The 20,309-nt window shown below is 42.2% G+C and overlaps 1 protein-coding gene across 4 annotated transcripts in view; it reads right to left on the bottom strand.

The window, feature by feature from the left end:
* slc4a1b (solute carrier family 4 member 1b (Diego blood group)) overlaps positions 1–20,309 on the bottom strand; it is a 36,670-nt gene that overhangs the window by 6,496 nt on the left and 9,865 nt on the right. For all 4 annotated transcript variants that reach the window (XM_041876772.1, XM_041876780.1, XM_041876788.1 and 1 more), the window contains 13 exons: positions 15,539–15,585; positions 12,905–13,088; positions 9,191–9,326; positions 5,052–5,121; positions 4,838–4,880; positions 4,194–4,378; positions 3,661–3,871; positions 3,166–3,369; positions 2,733–2,881; positions 1,847–2,041; positions 1,302–1,550; positions 869–958; positions 353–519 (listed from right to left, as the gene is read on the bottom strand). In XM_041876772.1, the coding sequence (XP_041732706.1) occupies positions 353–519; positions 869–958; positions 1,302–1,550; positions 1,847–2,041; positions 2,733–2,881; positions 3,166–3,369; positions 3,661–3,871; positions 4,194–4,378; positions 4,838–4,880; positions 5,052–5,121; positions 9,191–9,326; positions 12,905–13,088; positions 15,539–15,585 (1,930 nt within the window). The remainder of the gene's footprint in view (positions 1–352; positions 520–868; positions 959–1,301; positions 1,551–1,846; positions 2,042–2,732; positions 2,882–3,165; positions 3,370–3,660; positions 3,872–4,193; positions 4,379–4,837; positions 4,881–5,051; positions 5,122–9,190; positions 9,327–12,904; positions 13,089–15,538; positions 15,586–20,309) is intronic.

The following is a 20,309-nucleotide window of genomic DNA, read 5'->3' as shown; positions in this document are numbered from 1 at the left end:
AAGTTTCTAGGAGATGGGGATTAGGGGTTTTGGACAGGGCCATCATTACAAAACCCTGTCCAGAAAAAAAACCTAGCACCTACAACCTATGGTAGCCTTTCTGAGGGCAAAGTGGAGATACAAGCATATTGCTGTCTGAGTATGTTTTCCACAATAAATTATTATTTCATATCTCAGTTACCTTTGTAAATGTAATTTCTATCCAATTATTTATTTCACAATCACACAATTTCATCATTTCACTTGTAAATGGCAGGACTTACAAGTGAAATAGACTGATTTTGTAAATGGACTGATTTTAAACTGTAAACTTTGTAAATGGCCTGATTACTGATTGACAGCTGTCACTCACGTGGTGATCTGGGACTCGAGGAAGATGAGGATGAAGACGAGACAAGCGGGCACACAGCAAGCGAACATCACCCACACGGGGAAAGCCTTGTGTTCGCCAAACGGGTTGATGAGCCAACCTCTGGCAGCGGGGTTTGACACCGTCAGACCCTTGGGCACCACCAGTTTCTAACCAGGGAAAGACACCAGTTAGGGTGGCCAACTTTTAATTCATTTGATCTATTCCTACATCAGGTAAGTTACGTTTATTATGCTCAACTCACACTACAAGTTTATTCTATAACAAAGTGAATTGATACTTTAGTTGAAAGTAGGGTTGAAAATGCTTTATAAAAAATGCTTTATAATTCTGTGTGGTCCGAAAATTTCCAGAACGCCTGCAGTCATAGACATAAGGACTTAGCCTGAGTGCCAGTCTGTATGTGCCACCATGCGAACATGTTTGATCCGACAATGACAGAGCAATGTAGTTGGAAAGAGCACAAACATATCTGAGACCAGGCTAGCAAGGACTAACCTGGGTGTAGGCATCCTCTATGTTGATGTCCACAACACACATTAAGAAAATAGCAATGGGCACCCCAAAGTCCCCAATCAAGCGCCGGATCTGAAAGGCAGACAAACACATAACAACAAAGCTTGACAAGTGTATCTGACTGGCTCCTAGGCTAGTGCCGAGTCCCCTGTCTTATAATTTAAAGTGCTTATAGAGCTTGAATAATTTCATTGAGTTGAACTTTATTGATCCCCAATGTGAGAGGGGATGGGTATGTAAAAAAAGTTGTTAAAACTAAAGATGCAAGCCCTATTGAAATGAAATCATGTTACAATGGAAATGAGTCTGTTGACTTTATCCTCAATATATGCATTGTTGTATTCACATGGCTGAGGCCACTTTAAATGTACATTAAATTGTCGAATAGAAATAATTAATTAATTCATATCATTACCTTTCCAGGTAGGAAGGTCCCATTCTTGAACTGGCGCAGGAAGAAGGCGATGAAGAAGCATCCAAACATGAGGCACATGGAGAGCAGGGCCGTGTTGGGGTAGGCCCGGTCCAGGATGTTGACTGTGGTGGTGGTGTTGCCCGTGCTGTTGTCATACAGGTAGTTGTGCATCACCACTGGGTGCCATGGGTCCTCCACCGTGTTGTTGAGGTGGTCGTAGTTCAGGATCAATGGGTGGGCCTTGAAAATCTACAGACAGCGATTGGATGAATTCCTGTTTTTGAGCTAAAACAATTATTTATTTATCCGGTCCTTCGAGTCAGATACCAGTAATTGATATTGAAATAAAGTTGAGAGAGAGCAAGAGGATTGGAGACAGTGGAGTAATGTAACAGTAATGACAGTGGAATAACGTAATGTAACGCTAATGACAGTGGAGTAATGTAATGGAACAATAATGACAGTAGACTGAATAAATGTAACATTAATGACAGTTGAGTAGTTTTATGTAACAGGATGGACAGAGGTGGGATGGTGATGTATACCCTGCCCAGCTTGGAGAAGGTCTCGTAGATGAAGATGAGGGAGATGAGGATGGAGAAGATCTCCTGGGTGAAGCGGGAGATGAAGCGGACCAAGAAACTTCCCTCGAACGCCACGATGACCACCACGATGACCACCAGCCACACGCCCACCCACACACGCCCCACAATGTACTCAATGTCCTGAGACTTACAGAACTGAATGGGATGGAATGGAATGACTCCAGGTTATTGCCAGTGGTCAGTGATATTTAGTGGTATTCTACAAATAGTCAAGGCGATATGTGAAAATTATGTGAACTTTTTCATAAAAACATGAAACTTGTACAGTTTGGAGCCCTGAACATTTTCAGATATGGATCTATCGCAAAAACATCTCATGACGGCTGTGGCAGCCATTTTCCATTCCTATGTATTTTACGTCATATCTCCTCAACCAAACATAATAACATGGAAATATTATGTCTACCCCTATGTTTACAATCAAAAACCACTCCAGGCAGCCATGGTGGCCATTTTGCTATTCCGCCACAACCACCTGGCTCCATATTTGAAAATGTTCAGGGCCCCAAACTGTACAAGTGTACCAAGTTTCATACTTTAATGAAAAAGTTAACATATCACCTCAAATGTGGCACATATTGCCTGGACTAATATCTTTAGCATTCTCATATGATCATTTACCATTCATCATACATTTAATTAAATATGATGAAACACATATGACACCACAAACATAACAGAAAGAAAAAAACACACTAACAAAAACACTTCAATAAGATGCATCATTGCATGCACGATGGAATATCCATTTTTTGTCAATCAAATATAGAGAGCCATAGCTCCTCAGCCATTTTGCAGGTGTTGCGTTACTAGAGGAATCACTCACGGCAAAGAAGGCCTCCTCAAACACGAGCAGTGGGCCTGAGAAGCCAATGACCAGGACAGGCTGGGCTGCGATGCAGCAGAAAATGACCCCCTGGACACAGGTGGAGACCAGGAGCTCAGACACACCCATCATGTTGTCCACCTTATCAGCTGAAGTAGGGGAGTGGGAAAGGAGAGGTTATGGCGTTACAGACATGGGTTTGAATAGTATTTGTTTTCTTTCAAATATTTTAGCTGCGTTTGATTGAGCTTGCCTAGCCCAATGGAATAGTCCCTAAAGTACAAACCACACCCATCTGGCACACCTGACAGGCTCACTCTGACACATAGATAACACGAACACACATATATACACACACACACACATACATGCGAACACGTAAGCAAGCACGCACGCACGCTCAACACACACACTCAACACACACAGTACTTACCTAGCAGTCCTCCGAAGGTGACGGCAGGGGACAGGGCGGCGAAGTAGATAAAGATGACAGCGGCGAGAACTTGAGCGTTGAGGGCATCGGTGAAGTCACTCACATAGTGCTGGTAGCGTCTCTTCGCATCTCGTATCATCCCGCCGAACGGCCGACCCGTACGGACCAGAGGATCCTCAGGAGGAGGCCCAGATGGTTTGGAAACTAGGAAAATATTAGGTATAGCTAAGCTGGGAAGGTTTGGAATATACTTCGAATAAAACATATTTAAATAAGGGAGGAATGCTGATATGTTCAATTTTTTTGGGGAAAGGTTATGTTTTGAGAGATGTTTTAACAGAGGGAGACCTCCATCAACCAACTACAAAACAGGTGCTGTAGATGAAAGTGGGTTTTTGTAACACTTATGTATGTGTATGCTCATGTATTGATGCTATTTTATTTTATTCTATTCTATTGTATTATTGTAGAATATGTCAATGAGCCTCCACCCACGTTTGCGTGGATTCATGTCCAGACGCAACACGGGGCCGGAGGGGCCGAGCCTCTCCTGCAGCAGTTTCTTCTGGAAGCCGATGATGGACTGGAGCATTGCCCCATCCTGGATCTCCGTGGGAGGGATCACAATGCTGCAGTCCATGAAGTCAGCCACCGCGTCCGTCAGCTCTCGCTCGCCTTGCGCCTGGAACACCGCCTGGTTGAACACCTGGGATGGAGGGAAAAGAAGAGAGGGCAAAGAAATGGGGATGTGAAAAAGTTCCCAGACACTAGATAAGCCTAGTCCTGGAATAATAAACATGCTCAATGGAGAAATTGTTTTGCATTTCTCCTAAATGGAGAGTGTATCATGGTTGTAGTCCTAGAAACAACCATATCTTACAAACATGTACTGATACTGGTTACAAAATGTGTCATGAATCTCTTTTTTTATGATTACCATTTCCTGTTTACGTGCTCTCATTTCCTGTACAGTTTAGCTCTTCTCCACTTCCTGCTCTTTCATTGGACCTTTTAATTCGCTAACTCACTTTGTCGGCCATGAGTGCTGCCATTGCGCGGCCGGTCTCGTGGTAGTCCATGTCACTCTTGGTGGGGCCCACCAGGATAAAGACGAAGCGGACTGGCACTGGGGCCTCCAGGGCCGAATCCAGAACAAGAGCCTCCTTCAGACGCACAAACGCCACCGTTGGCCTCTCCAGGAAGTCCAGAGCTCCTGGTACACACACACACACACACATACACACAAACAAACATAAGCATACATAGGTATGACACAGGATGTTGGTGGCACCTTAATTGGGGAGGACGGGCTTATAGTAATGGCTGGAACGGAATCAATGGAATGGTATCGAACTCATCAAACATACAGTATGGTTTCCATGTGTTTTATACCATTCAATTCCCTCCATTCCAGACATTATTATGAGCCATCCTCCCCAATTAAGGTGCCACCAACCTCCTGTGAGGTATGCGTATACATACACATGCACACGTGCACAGGCATGAAGATGCGCACACACACACACACACACACACACACACACACACACACACACACACACACACACACACACACACACACACACACACACACACACACACACACACACACACACACACACACACACACACACACACACTGTACTGATAACCAATTCAGATTTGCACTTACCAACAAGCACCATAGAGGCCTCTACAGTGTCAGTTGCATCTCTCTGAGGGAAGAAACGTGATGTTTATAGTATGTAGTAAAATCAATGATCTGAAATGGCTGTTTGAACACATTTACATTTAATTTGTGTGTTTTTAAATGTTGGTATTGTTGATCTATTACTGTTTTGGGTGACTGCTGACTGAATGACACATTACAGGACAGGGTGACGTACCCTCTCTTTGACAGAAAAGGTCTGCATCTCAGTCCCCCCGATCAAGGGTTGGCTATCTCCTGCAGTTTGCCTGGGGAGAGAATCACACCTTATATTTATTAACAGTTTGTCTCAGAACCATATAGATGTATATGTATTCATGTACTGTATGTATAGCTCATAGAAAGGCTTATGCCTAGGTAATGTAACAGGTATAATTCTTAGGTCCGCATTCTAAGTCAGTTGTAGAGTTACGACCAGACATATACTCAACTGGTTTAACAGGCCCCTGGTCTGTCCCTAACAGTGGCGGTCGGTGGCGTTTAAGATTAAGGAGGAAGATTTTTTTTTATGAGTATGGCCTTATTTCTACTACTGCATATTGGATGACTGTCATTCATATTCCATTCACTTAGCTCAATGTAACATCAATAGGTTTAGGCTACTACATGATACTAGAATTTGCCCTATACCCATCATGAGGTTGCTACAACCTAACCTACAAATGAAAGTTTATAATGTGGGTGCACCGGTCGAGAGACAAATTGGAGTAATCAAGGTGACAGACAGTGTAATCATTAGTCCAAACTGTTGCAGAAAACTAAAATGAGAGTTTCTGTTGGACAAACTCAGGTATGTCCTCCACGTTTTGTTCCGTTTGCTTCTGTTTAAAAAACGTTTTGCAACAGAATCGGCGGAATGAATGCACCCTGATCACCCGCCATATACAGTGGGGAGAACAAGTATTTGATACACTGCCGATTTTGCAGGTTTTCCTACTTACAAAGCATGTAGAGGTCTGTAATTTTATCATAGGTACACTTCAACTGTGAGAGACGGAATCTAAAACAAAAATCCAGAAAATCACATTGTATGATTTTTAAGTAATTAATGTGCATTTTATTGCATGACATAAGTATTTGATACATCAGAAAAGCAGAACTTAATATTTGTTACAGAAACCTTTGTTTGCAATTACAGAGATCATACGTTTCCTGTAGGTCTTGACCAGGTTTGCACACACTGCAGCAGGGATTTTGGCCCACTCCTCCATACAGACCTTCTCCAGATCCTTCAGGTTTCGGGGCTGTCGCTGGGCAATACAGACTTTCAGCTCCCTCCAAAGATTTTCTATTGGGTTCAGGTCTGGAGACTGGCTAGGCCACTCCAGGACCTTGAGATGCTTCTTACGGAGCCACTCCTAAGTTGCCCTGGCTGTGTGTTTTGGGTCGTTGTCATGCTGGAAGACCCAGCCACGACCCATCTTCAATGCTCTTACTGAGGGAAGGAGGTTGTTGGCCAAGATCTCGTGATACATGGCCCCATCCATCCTCCCCTCAATACGGTGCAGTCGTCCTATCCCCTTTGCAGAAAAGCATCCCCAAAGAATGATGTTTCCACCTCCATGCTTCACGGTTGGGATGGTGTTCTTGGGGTTGTACTCATCCTTCTTCTTCCTCCAACACGGCGAGTGGAGTTTAGACCAAAAAGCTCTATTTTTGTCTCATCAGACCACATGACCTTCTCCCATTCCTCCTCTGGATCATCCAGATGGTCATTGGCAAACTTCAGACGGGCCTGGACATGCGCTGGCTTGAGCAGGGGGGACCTTGCGTGCGCTGCAGGATTTTAATCCATGACGGCGTAGTGTGTTACTAATGGTTTTCTTTGAGACTGTGGTCCCAGCTCTCTTCAGGTCATTGACCAGGTCCTGCCGTGTAGTTCTGGGCTGATCCCTCACCTTCCTCATGATCATTGATGCCCCACGAGGTGAGATCTTGCATGGAGCCCCAGACCGAGGGTGATTGACCGTCATCTTGAACTTCTTCCATTTTCTAATGATTGCGCCAACAGTTGTTGCCTTTTCACCAAGCTGCTTGCCTATTGTCCTGTAGCCCATCCCAGCCTTGTGCAGGTCTACAATTTTATCCCTGATGTCCTTACACAGCTCTCTGGTCTTGGCCATTGTGGAGAGGTTGGAGTCTGTTTGATTGAGTGTGTGGACAGGTGTCTTTTATACAGGTAACGAGTTCAAACAGGTGCAGTTAATACAGGTAATGAGTGGAGAACAGGAGGGCTTCTTAAAGAAAAACTAACAGGTCTGTGAGAGCCGGAATTCTTACTGGTTGGTAGGTGATCAAATACTTATGTCATGCAATAAAATGCAAATTAATTACTTAAAAATCATACAATGTCATTTTCTGGATTTTTGTTTTAGATTCCGTCTCTCACAGTTGAAGTGTACCTATGATACAAATTACAGACCTCTACATGCTTTGTAAGTAGGAAAACCTGCTCCAGCTCCTTCAAGTTGGATGGGTTCCGCTGGTGTACAGCAATCTTTAAGTCATACCACAGATTCTCAATTGGATTGAGGTCTGGGCTTTAACTAGGCCATTCCAAGACATTGAAATGTTTCCCCTTAAACCACTCAAGTGTTGCTTTAGCAGTATGCTTAGGGTCAATGTCCTGCTGGAAGGTGAACCTCCGTCCCAGTCTCAAGTCTCTGGAAGACTGAAACAGGTTTCCCTCAAGAATTTCCCTGTATTTAGCGCCATCCATCATTCCTTCAATTCTGACCAGTTTCCCAGTCCCTGTCGATGAAAAACATCCCCACAGCATGATGCTGCCACCACCATGCTTCACTGTGGGGATGGTGTTCTCGGGGTGATGAGAGGTGTTGGGTTTGCGCCAGACATAGTGTTTTCCTTGATGGCCAAAAAGCTCAATTTTAGTCTCATCTGACCAGAGTACCTTTTTACATATGTTTGGGGAGTCTCCCACATGCCTTTAAGCAATGGCTTTTTTCTGCCCACTCTTTCGTAAAGCCCAGCTCTGTGGAGTGTACGGCTTAAAGTGGTCCTATGGACAGATACTCCAATCTCCGCTGTGGAGCTTTGCAGCTCCTTCAGGGTTATCTCTTGTCTCTTTGTTGCCTCTCTGATTAATGCCCTCCTTGCTTGGTCCGTGAGTTTTGGTGGGCGGCCCTCTCTTGGCAGGTTTGTTGTGGTGCCATGTTCTTTCCATTTTTTAATAATGGATTTAATGGTGCTCCGTGGGATGTTCAAAGTTTCAGATATTCTTTTATAACCCAACCCTGATCTGTACTTCTCCACAACTTTGTCCCTGACCTGTTTGGAGAGCTCCTTGGTCTTCATGGTGCTGCTTGCTTGGTGGTGCCCCTTGCAGACTCTTGGGCCTTTCAGAACAGGTGTAAATATACTGAGATCATGTGACAGATCATGTGACACTTAGATTGCACACGGTGGACTTTATTTAACTAATTATGTGACTTCTGAAGGTAATTGGTTGCACCAGATCTTATTTAGAGGCTTCATAGCCAAGGGGGTGAATACAAATGCCGCACCACTTTTCCGTTATTTATGTTTTAGAATTTTTTTCATTTGACTTCCCCAATTTGGACTATTTTGTGTATGTCCATTACATGAAATCCAAATAAAAATACATTTAAATGACAGGTTGTAATGCAACAAAATAGGAAAAATACCAAGGGGGATGAATACTTTTGCAAGGCACTGTACAGCATCATCACTTTGCTCGTTGTATAATTCCTTTTCACATCTACGTGCTCTCCTCCTCTCACCTTTTCCCTTTGCTTGTAACCGCTAACCGCAACATAGCCAACATCATTTTCACCATATTAATGTTATAGTCAACAAACTAGAACTAACACATTAATAAACCCACAATCCAATCCATGTGTACAATCATGCAGTACAGCAGTTTAGCATTTACACCGGCTGTTGAGGCTACTGTAGATCTTCATTGCAAAACAGTGTGTTTTAATCAGTTATTTGGTGACGTGAATATATTTAGTATAATTGTATCTAAAAAGGATAGCTTTTTGAAAGTTTCAAAAACAAAAACAAATGAAATTCACTGAGTAGGATACTCCTCCCCTTCCTCCTCTAAGGAGCCTCCACTGGTCCCTAAGTTAGTATTTATATGGACAGTGGTATGGCTTGGCTTTGAACCACCTCCGATACAAAGATCTGAGTAGGACTTTACTGTGACAGACCATCTGAACCCATTGTGTTAAAGCCTAGGCATTTACTTAGACAGCAAACACAAGTATTCAGGTCGTGGGCAAGATGACTAATCATAGAAGCGTAGCTTAGTGAACACTTAGTGAACTTTACCTGCGGTTCTGGAGCAGGGAACGGAGCACCCCGTCCCGATCGCCGGGCCTGATCTCTTTCTTGTTGACCAACTCGTCCACTATCTTCTCAGCGATGCCGGAGAGACTGCGCTCCTCCCGGTCTAACATCACCACACCTGAACAATCCACAGCAAACATCACAGGGTGAGGGGTTGAACAGGGCCAGGGTAAAAATAAGAATGAATGATGTAAGAGGGGTGGAAGAGAGAGAGTAACTACAGAGGAATGGAAAGGGAAAGGGGGATACCTAGTCAGTTGCACAACTGAATGCATTCAACCGAAATGTGTCTTCCGCATTTAACCCAACCCCTCTGAATCAGGACATCAACATGGTTATATGGGGAGAAATATGCAGGTGCAATGCCCCTATAGGTAATTTCCTCTTAAATTGCAACACAACCTAGAAATACAGGTTCGGATGGGTTCTATTGTTGAAGGGCAGTTGATGGAGCTCACTCGAGCTTCAAGGTCAAAATCGAATAATTTCTCTCAAGATCTCATCTTGATGATATTCACTCATCTTCTAACCCTGTTCAAACACTTTTCAATAAATGCTTCCTTTTCCCTTTCCAAGGTAGCTACTGATATGCAACAAAAGGATACATCAAAGACAGAGTTACAACATAGCTTTTGCCAATCCAGTCATGCCAGATCAGTGATTACTTCACTAAAAGGAAGAAGGAACCACGCACTGGGCACAAACTGGTTGAATCAACGTTGCTACATAGGACTAAATGGAATCAAACTTAATTTAAAATGCATTTGAAGTTTGATTAGATTAGATTAGATTTAGTCCTATTCTTTAACTTAGATTGAGATGTGAATTCAACATACAGTATCAAATGATTAATTTGGAGACAAACTGGATATTGAATTGTGTTTGGTTGTCAATGAAACCAAATATCAACATTTGAAGGAGATGTATCTTCTGCTTGCATAGTTCCATCTGTGCCACTGACTTAGTCTGGCTTTAATTCCAGTTTGTCAACAAATTAATCATTCATATGTTGGATTCACGTCTCCATCTCAACCAATTGTTTTTTTTAAAGAATAGGATAAAGCCAATGGCTCAGATGACACTATACTCCATCTCAACCAAAAATCTAAGTTAAAAAATAGGACTAAATGAAATCAAACTTTATTTAAAATGCATTTAAAGTTTGATTAGATTAGATTTAGTCCTATTTTTTAACTTAGATTTTTGGTTGAGATGGAGATGTGAATCCAACATACAGTATCAAATGATTAATTTGTAGACAAACTGGATATTGAATTGTGTTTGGTTGTCAACTAAACCAAAAATCAGCATTTGAAGGAGATGTATCTTCTACTTGCATAGATCCATCTGTGCCACTGACTTAGTCTGGCTTTAATTCCAGTTTGTCTACAAATTAATAATTCATACACTATCGGTCAAAAGTTTTAGAACACCTACTCATTCAAGGGTTTTTCTTTATTTTTACTATTTTCTACAAGACAATAGTACAATTTAAGAAAAACCCTTGAATGAGTAGGTGTTCTAAAACTTTTGACCGATAGTGTATGTTGGATTCACGTCTCCATCTCAACAAAAAATTAAAGTTAAAGAATAGGATAAAGCCAGTGGCTCATATGAAACTATCCTGCTTTGTCAACAGCTTAAAGTAAAGGCTATCTTACAACCTAATGTAACTGTATTTTTTCAACCTTAAAATGTGTAACACATCCATGGCTACATTTTGAGGTTAGCTTACTGTAACTTTAAATGTCTTCTTATGTAATCATAGAAAGCGTTCATGTTTAAGATAGCATGCAAAGGTCGCAGGTCTGTGGAGATCTTCACACTTGCTGTAATAATCTGCACAGAAGCTTGAAGAGCATTGATCACTTGCACTATGTACTTAAACATTTTTTATTTGTTTTTTAAAATGTATTTTGTGATACCAATTGGTAGTTACAGTCTTGTCCCATCGCTGAAACTCCCGTACAGACTCGGGAGTTCAGAACCATGTGTCCTCCAAAACACGACCCTGCCAAGCCGCACTGCTTCTTGACACACTGCTCGCTTAACCCGGAAGCCAGCCACACCAATGTGTCGGATGAAACACTGTACAGCTGGCGACCGAAGTCAGCATGCATGCGCCCGGCCCACCAGAAGGAGTCACTAGAGCGCAATGGGACAAGGACATCCCAGCCGGCCAAACTCACCCCTAACCCGGACGACGCTGGGCCAATTGTACACCACCTCATTGGTCTCCCGGTCGCGGCCGGTTGCAACACAGCCTGGGATCGAACCCGGGTCTGTAGCCTTAGACCACTGCGCCACTCGGGAGGCCCTGCACTACGTACTTTTAATGTTATTCTCAACTGCAATCCAGGTTATTTGGCTGTGCTATTTGATGAAACACAGTGATAACGCATTAAGTTGCTGTATAAATACAAAATATTTTATATTGTATTCGCATTTGAACTTTGTTGTGCTTTTAAATGGTTGAAAGCGCAGATAAGACATTTAGATGACAACTAAACCAACAAGCAGATATTGTTTTTCCATTGGAATTGAGTTGTGCTTTTAGATGGTTGAAAGTATAGTGATAACACATTGGGAATTTAGAAAACTTCTGGCTGTCTTTTTGAGTGGGTGAATAATGGTTGAAATCTCATTGATCAACGTCTCAACCAAATATTACCCAAATGTCAACGTTGAAATGACGTGGTGTGCCCTGTGGGCAGGCTTTTCAGTCCATTCTATTCCATTCAAATTTGAATAAATTCCATACAGATCAGTAATACTTCTATAAGAGAAGGAGGAAGGATGCATTTGAAAACTATTGGAATGGGACCTTTTCCTCCATTCAACTCTATGCTGGGTCGTTTTCCCAAATGTTTTTGGCCTGTGACCCCATTTTGGCCTGATCACCATGTAAAAAAAGTGATGTAATCAATAGCTAATGTTTCATTTTTTATTTGGCGCTATGACTGTCTATTACAAATCAGTCTGACAGTGCTTAAATCTGAAGGAAATATGGTTTGAAGTGACTGAAATGCATCAGAAAGGTATTAGGAAGTTCAGAAGATGATCAGGTAATAAGTATGTATGATATTCTGTGTAGATAAGAACACCATCATTACTTTCAATGATTATGTTATTTTCCCCCGAGTCTGATTTGGTGCCTGGTCCTGTGCGTGGCTGGTCCTGTGCCTGGCCTGTGAGCATTGTAATAGCTCTCCAACCGTTCACAAGTTAGAGCCACATTTATAGGAAGAAAACAGAAACCGCTTTGTTTGTCACAACCTGTTTAGCGGATATCGAAGGTTACTCACATCACAATGGTTCTATGAACCAAGCAGAGTTTCCCTCGTGACCCCATTTTCAAATCAAGCGACCCCACATGGGGTTGCAACCCCTAGTTTGTAAATGCTGCATTAGGACATGCAACGGAAAACATCTTAAAACATTTTAGAACATAAAATGAAAATGTGCATTTCTCATTGGACAAGCCCAGGTAGTCCTTTCCTGTTTCAGTACATTTTCTTCAGTTTGGTGCCTAATAATCACAACCCAGGGACATAGTCACTAAGAACGAAAACAAAAGCAATGGGACAAAACACGAAGGTTCTACCTAGATTAAGAAATGTCAATTTTCGTTTTCCATTTCAAAGCGTTTCAAAACATTTTCCACTGTGACCCTAATGAACACGGCCCTGTTCTGACCTGTGTTCATGGTGCGGCGCAGCTGGATGAGGCTCTTGAAGGTGAGGTAGGAGATGTGCGAGGGTCCCCAGCCCCCGGCCTCTGGGTCGTAGCTCTCCTCATAGCCCACCCATCGGCCCGTCTCCTGCCAGAAGCCCTGCTGGTTCTGCTGGTCCTTCATCAGCTCGTTCAGCTCCACGTAGGCCTGCATTGGGAGACACAAGATACTGGCGGGGTGGAATTGAGGGGGAATGCATGGGGACTGAGTGAGTTCCCAAAGTAACACAAATGTTGCCACATTTTTTTTTGCTTAATTTTCCAGCATGGGGAGATGTATCAACGTAAACATATATGGACAGATATATAGAAGTAATATAGCAGTAGGCCTATAGGAGACACAGGACACTGATGTGTATGTCAGAAAGGTAATTGGCCTATGGACGGGAGCCAAAGAACACTGTAGCCAAACTAATTTGAAATTATCCATAAAGCCCGATATCGGTGTTACCCTTGTGGCAATATGTGTGCATCTAAAAAATCTGGTCACACTAATGCAGGTGATTCAAACACCCACAGGCATTCATCACTTGAAAATGATTTAGCAGTTTCACCAAAAGACTGATTCAGGTGTGTTCATTATTGACATTGGCGGCAATGACCTCTCTATCAACTTTTGCATTGTCACTCCTGCACACGGCACACATACAGACCTACAAGGCATGCAGTGAGGGTGGGGTGAGGTCGGTCGCCAAGGCACCGACATGCTCGGCTGGTGGCCACAACGAGGGAGGCCGGGTGTAGCTGGTGTCTACAGCGTAAACATGGTGGCGGTAGCCCCTGTCTGCAGGGTTTTGGTCCACTGGTTGTTTTTGGTGTCGGTGTGGAGGTGACAGATTAGCTGCTGGCTGTGTTTGGAGTGTCAATAAATGGCGTGTGGCAGTGTGTGTGTGGGTACAAGAGTTTCAAAGGACAGGAGTGTATGTTTGTTTGTGTGTATGTCTTTCCTATGTATGAATACATTATCAATGGTGACAATCAGTTTAGTGACAACGGTGGCAGCTATGACATAGTGGTGGCAGCTATGATAAAATGTATATGTGTGGGGGAAAGGGTGTGTGTGTGTGTAACAGGGTTGAAGTTTGTTGTGGTTCTTGAACGAACCCTCCTGCCTCTGCCAGTCACAGGTGTACCTCATTTTAATTAAGGGCGTTTCAGGGGATCCCCTAATGATTGTAAAGGCTGGTAGGCCATGGGAGAACGGGAATGGATACCATGGTGTAGCTCAAACAGAGAAGTTTAATTGTGAACATACGTTCTATGTAGGGCTGTCAAATGATTAAAACATTCAATTGAGTTGCTCGTGTTTCTTGGCCCAATTCTTCTTATTGATGTCCTTTAGTAGTGGTTCCTTTGCAGCATTTTGACCATGAAGGCCTGATTCACACAGTCTCCTCTGAACAGTTGATGTTGATGTATCTTTTACTTGAACTCTGTGAAGCATTTATTTGGGCTGCAATTTCTGAAGCTGGTAACTCTAATGAACTTATCCTCTGCAGCAGAGGTAACTCTGGGTCTTCCATTCCTGTGGCGGTCCTCATGAGAGCCAGTTTCATCATAGCGCTTGATGGTTTTTGCGACTGCACTTGAAGAAACATTCAAAGTTCTTGAGATGTTCTGTATTGTCTGACCTTCATGTCTTAAAGTAATGATGAACTGTTGTTTCTCTTTGCTTATTTGAGCTGTTCTTGCCATAATGTGGACTTGGTCTTTTACCAAATAGGGCTATCTTCTGTATACCCCCCCCCCAACTGTTTGGCGCAAACGCATTAAGAAGGAAAGAAATTCCACAAATTAACTTTTAAGAAGGCACAGCTGTTAATTGAAATGCATTCCAGGTGACTACCTCATGAAGCTGGTTGAGAGAATGCCAAGAGTGTGCAAAGCTGTCATCAAGGCAAAGGGTTTGTTTAACCCTTTTTTGATTGCTACATGATTCCATATGTGTTATTTCATTGAATGAGTAGGTGTGTCCAAACTTTTGACTGGTAGTGTATAAAAAAGGTAGCGTAGTATTGGCTATAGGAAAGGTTATGTATGTATAAATCCCCCCTATTGTGTGTGTGTGTGTGTGTGTTTGTGTGCTGTTCTTCTTTTAAGTGAGGGTCTGTATGCATGTATGAACTACACTATTGATAAGCTGGCCCTTCAATGGCTTTTAGCTCTTCCCACAGATGGCTTAATCTATCACATCAACAGTATCAAAAACAAAATATCTCCAGCGGGTTGCTCAGCATGTTGCAGGTGTCTTAATGCTGTGGTACAAGGTCCTAGCCTTAAAACACTGAGAGACGGTTTCCAGACACAGATTCAGCCTAGTCCAAGACTCAAATAAATGTTCAATGGTGATTCTCCATTAAAAGTGGTTCTTAGTCCAAGATCAGGCTTCTGTGTCCAGGAAACCATTTCTGAAATGTACTATAGCAAAAAGGGGTCATAGTTAGATTGAATGGGGAACCCTATTTTCCCAGGAGTGGACAGCACGGGCAGCACAAAACACAGTATTAATACACTTTGAAATAGTTTTAGTATGCTTACCAAGGGAGTTATATACAGTATAGAGTATATACTGTACAAACGTGTGGAGGGACCACTTACCTGGCAGTCTCCGCTGGGGTTGGCGTTGGTGTTAACGTTCAATGCAGCTGGAACATAGCAAAGAGGCTCTGATAAGCATTGTATATAACCTTTCCTATTACTGTCTTTACATTGTTGTCCGATCTCATGTCTGATTCACACACTTTACATCTGAACATGAAAATTCTCAACAGTATCCTCTAAATTATTTATATGAGGGGTGGGCAATCATTTTGGTTGTAGACATTCAAGTATAAACAGAAGTAGTTTTTCAACCATAATTATAATGTCCCCAAATCCACTGCAGGCTTGCTGGCCGGATTTGGCTTGTGGGCCGTAAATTTGCCACCCCTGCTATACACTTTATACTGTACTGTGCAACTGATTGAAATACAGTGAATCTACAGAGCATTCGGAAAGTATTCAGACCCCTTGACTTTTTCCACATTTTGTTACATTACAACCTTATTCTAAAATTGATTAAATACATTTTCCCCCTAATCAATCTACACACAATACCCCATAACGACAAAGCGAAAACAGGATTTAATAATTTTTTGCACCACATGGGGCCGTGCATTATCATGCTGAAACATTAGGTGATGGAGGCAGGTGAATGGCATGACAATGGGCATCAAGATCTCATCACGGTATCTCTGTGCATTCAAATTGCCATCTATAAAATGCAATTTTGTTCGTTGTCCGTAGCTTATGCCTGCCCATACCATAACCCCACCACCACCATGGGGTACTCTGTCCACAACGTTGACATCAGCAAACTGCTAGCCCACACTACGCCATACAAGCTGTCTGCCATCTGCCCGGTACAGTTGAAACCAGGATTCATACTTGAAGAGCACACTTCTCCAGCGTGCCAGTGGCCATCGAAGGTGAGCATTTTTCCACTGAAGTCAGTTACGACACCAAACTGCAGTCAGGTCAAGACCCTGGTGAGGACGGCGGGTACGCAGATGAGCTTCCCTGACAGTTTGTGCAGAATTTCTTCGGTTGTACAAACCCACAGTTTCATCATCTGTCTGGGTGGCTGGTTTCAGAGGACGTGTAGCTTTTGTATTCTGATAATGGAGTTCAGATCATGGAATTCCGAACGTGTCCACCATGTCCACATTGGGTCCGTTCCCGCTCTATATTCAAATGCCAGTATGCATTCTATAAACTGTGGAATAGGCAAAATACTGTATGATAATAACACAACAACAGCTGATGGCAGTAGCTGTAGCTAAGTAGCCAGCTAACCTCTGTAGCTAGCCAGCAAGTTAGCAAGCAATGCTAAAGGGATTGCAAATGAGTTAGCATAACTCTAGCCAAACAAAAAATAATTGTTCTAAATATTAGCTAGCTGGCTAGCATTTATGAGAACAGCAAACACGTTCCCCACATTCTAGGAACATATTTCCTCTAACGATATAATGAAAAGGTGCGTCTCGGTCCCAAAACACATGTTTTCTGGAGACTTGTGGGAGGAGTGCTGATTATGTCGCCCACTGTATGCGCTTTTGGTAGCCTGATTGCGTCCAGATTGAGGAGAAATCCACACACACCCATCTTTTCAATGCGAGCTTTGTATTCTGATAGCAGAAGTCACATATAAGCGTCAAGTGTAGACACGACCATACTTTCCCGCAGGTGAAGAAGACGGATGTGGAGGTTCTGGCCTGGCGTGATTACACGTGGTCTGCGGTTGTGAGGCCGGTTGGAGGTACTGCCAAATTCCCTAAAACAACATTGGCCTCCAATGGTATAGGCTTATGGCAGAGAAATTAACATTCAATTCTCTGGCCACAGCACTGGTAGACATTCCTGCAGTCAGCATGCCAAATGTTCGCTCCCTCAAAAGTTGAGACATCTGTGGCATTGTGTTGTGTGACAAAACTGCACATTTTAGAGTGACCTTTAATTGTCCCCAGCACAAGGTGCACCTGCTGTTTAATCAGCTTCTTGATATGCCACACCTGTCAGGTGGATGGATTATCTTGGCAAAGGAGAAATGCTCACTAACAGGGATGTAAACAAATTTGTTCACAACATTTGAGAGAAATAAGCTTTTTGTACGTATGGAACATTTCTGGGATCTTTTATTTCAGGTCATGAAACATGGGTCCAACACTTTACATATTGCGTTCATATTTTTGTTCAGTGTATAACAGATTTGCACAAAAATGTGAGTTAATGTTAGGATTCTGCCCTTATTGATTGAATGAGTGGGTATACAGTGGAGTCTGAAATTATTTACACCCTTGATAATGATGAGCAAAAATGACTATGTAAAATTAATAATTCTGTAGTACTGAGCTATATTATATGCTCTAAACACTTTGGAAATTATTTTTTCTCAAAAAGGTAAGTGTAAAAAATATTGACACCCCTGTTTACAATACCTTTCAATACCTCACCTTGAGAGGAAAATGGCACTGAGCCTTTTTCTAAAATGTTTTATGAGTTGGAGAACACATTGGGAGGGATCTTAGACCATTCCTCCATACAGAATCCTTCCAGATCCTTGATATCCTTTGTCTGTGCTTACGGACTGCCCTCTTCAATTCAAACTACAGGTTTTCAAGTCCGGAGAATGAGATGGCCATTGCAAAATGTTGATTTTGTGGCCAATTAATCATTTATCTATGGATTTGTATGTGTCCTTGGGGATATTGTCTTGCTGGAAGAGCAACTTGTGGCCAAGTTTCAGCCTCCGGGCAGAGGTAAACAGGTTTTGGGCTAAAATGTCCTGGTACTGGGTAAAGTTCATGATACCACTGGTGTGCGTGGTCAAAGAACTCTTTATTCAGCTCATGAATGTATGAGTGCATGAGTGCATGTCTACATGTATTCCTGTGGTCCTGTCTTCCTTGTTACATAAAGTCTGTTGTGGCCTGTCACAGCATCCACAAATCTCTGACGGGAGCTGAGGATAGAAGTTGTCTGTGACAACAGTATGGATTATTTCCAAAACAGAGCAAGGTAAAGGGTAGTAGAGAGTCAGATTAGACAGACTAGACAGGTGTGTGTGTGTCAAGGTTATTATAGTAAACTAAAACTGAAACTAAAATTTTAACTAATTATGAAATAACGATTAATAAACCCATTTGAAAAACCAAACTTATACTGAAACTATTATCTTTCACTTCAAAACGAAGTAAAATAAAATAAAAACCATATGAATTATGTTCAGTTGTTGTTCATTTAATTGAATCAATATTGTTTCCACGTCATTTCAATGAAATTATGTTGAACCAATATGGAATAGACGTTGAATTGACATCTATGCCCAGTATTTTTTTTTCTAATGTTTTAACGCTTCTGAATCTGGCGGGTCACACTGAAATTAACTTTATAATTGAAAGGTAGACTCAGTGAGATGACGTTGCAATGAACAGCACCGCTGATATTGGGCTCGTTTGAGTGATAAAGGCTAAAGCAAACGACTGTAGACGAAAGTGGAGGAGTGAAGTCGGAGGTTCATGACCATTGATCACTTTCTGCAACAGCTGAAAGTCAGACACTAATGTAGATTTCCAACAGCAAGGCTCAGATCAACATGGCAGTGTTGCCATTGTTTATAAAAGGTTTTCTTTATAATGTCGAAATAAACATATCTCTTACCCCCATATCACACACTCAAAAACTGACATTTTTATACAATATTATGTGTACACATTGTACAATCACTTAGTGAGATAGAGCCTCAAATATCACATTTATTTGTATATATCCACAGTACCCATAAATCGCGGCAAATTGGTTCCTGTTTCAGTCATATCTTTGGTCACATTCACATGGGTCATATAAACCCCCCCTTATGATTGGTTGACAATAGAGCCTCCCAAAATGCAGGTGATAGCTGCAGGATGAAGTTGGTGAAGAGCAACTGCACAAACTTGAGGTCGACTGCAGTCAAAACTTCATGACCATTGATCATATGGTTTTTGTAAAGTTCATGCAGTTCATGCAGTTCAATGCAACACACTTTGAAAGGTGGTGACCAAAGATGGTCACTGACTTGACAAAATTGATCCGTTTGATCAGCTTGTATATCAGGAGATCTCAAGCATTGCGATGAGCACGATGCAACACTTTGCTCTCATACAGTCATACGGAGTATCTGCGGATGTACACGGGTGTGCTTCACACTGCTACAATGTGGTAGCTATGGGACCAAAACGTTGTTGCGGAAATTGACCCAGCACTACTACTGTTTACTTTGTGCATCTACGTCATCACGCAGAGTCTACCTTTAAACCTAACCTAACCTATGACCTGACCCATCATCTTATGCATTACTGCCCCAAAGTGGCAAGAAGTGACATCCCCAAAAACACATAAACTATACAACACATACTGTAAATGGCTGCTAGCCTCCCACGCATAGGCTACTCTCTGTCCTTAACACTAAAACTACAACTGAAACTAAATAATATTTTTTTTTAAATAGAAATGTTGTGCGTGTGCATGTGTGTGTGTGTGTGTGTGTGTGTGTGTGTGTGTGTGTGTGTGTGTGAGCACGTGTGTGGTTGGGTGGGTGTCTGTGTAGATGTATACAAATTGATCCAGCATGAGTTTTGTATGGATAACTCATGGAAATATACACAGTGTAAATGAGGTGGAAAACGACTAGCATCTCAGATCTCAACCTCAAAACACAGTACAAATACAAGGATTGCAATTGAAATTGATATTTGCACAACTATCAAACCTATTTTGGACAGTTCTTATAACTAACAAAGTGACAATTACATTTATATCATGTAAATAGTAAATGCATTGTCCCTATCCC

This window comes from Coregonus clupeaformis, chromosome 1 (assembly GCF_020615455.1).
Source record: "Coregonus clupeaformis isolate EN_2021a chromosome 1, ASM2061545v1, whole genome shotgun sequence".
Classification (NCBI taxonomy): domain Eukaryota; kingdom Metazoa; phylum Chordata; class Actinopteri; order Salmoniformes; family Salmonidae; genus Coregonus; species Coregonus clupeaformis.
The sequence above is the reverse complement of the archived record's forward strand: the minus strand, read 5'-3'. Positions and strand labels throughout refer to the sequence as shown.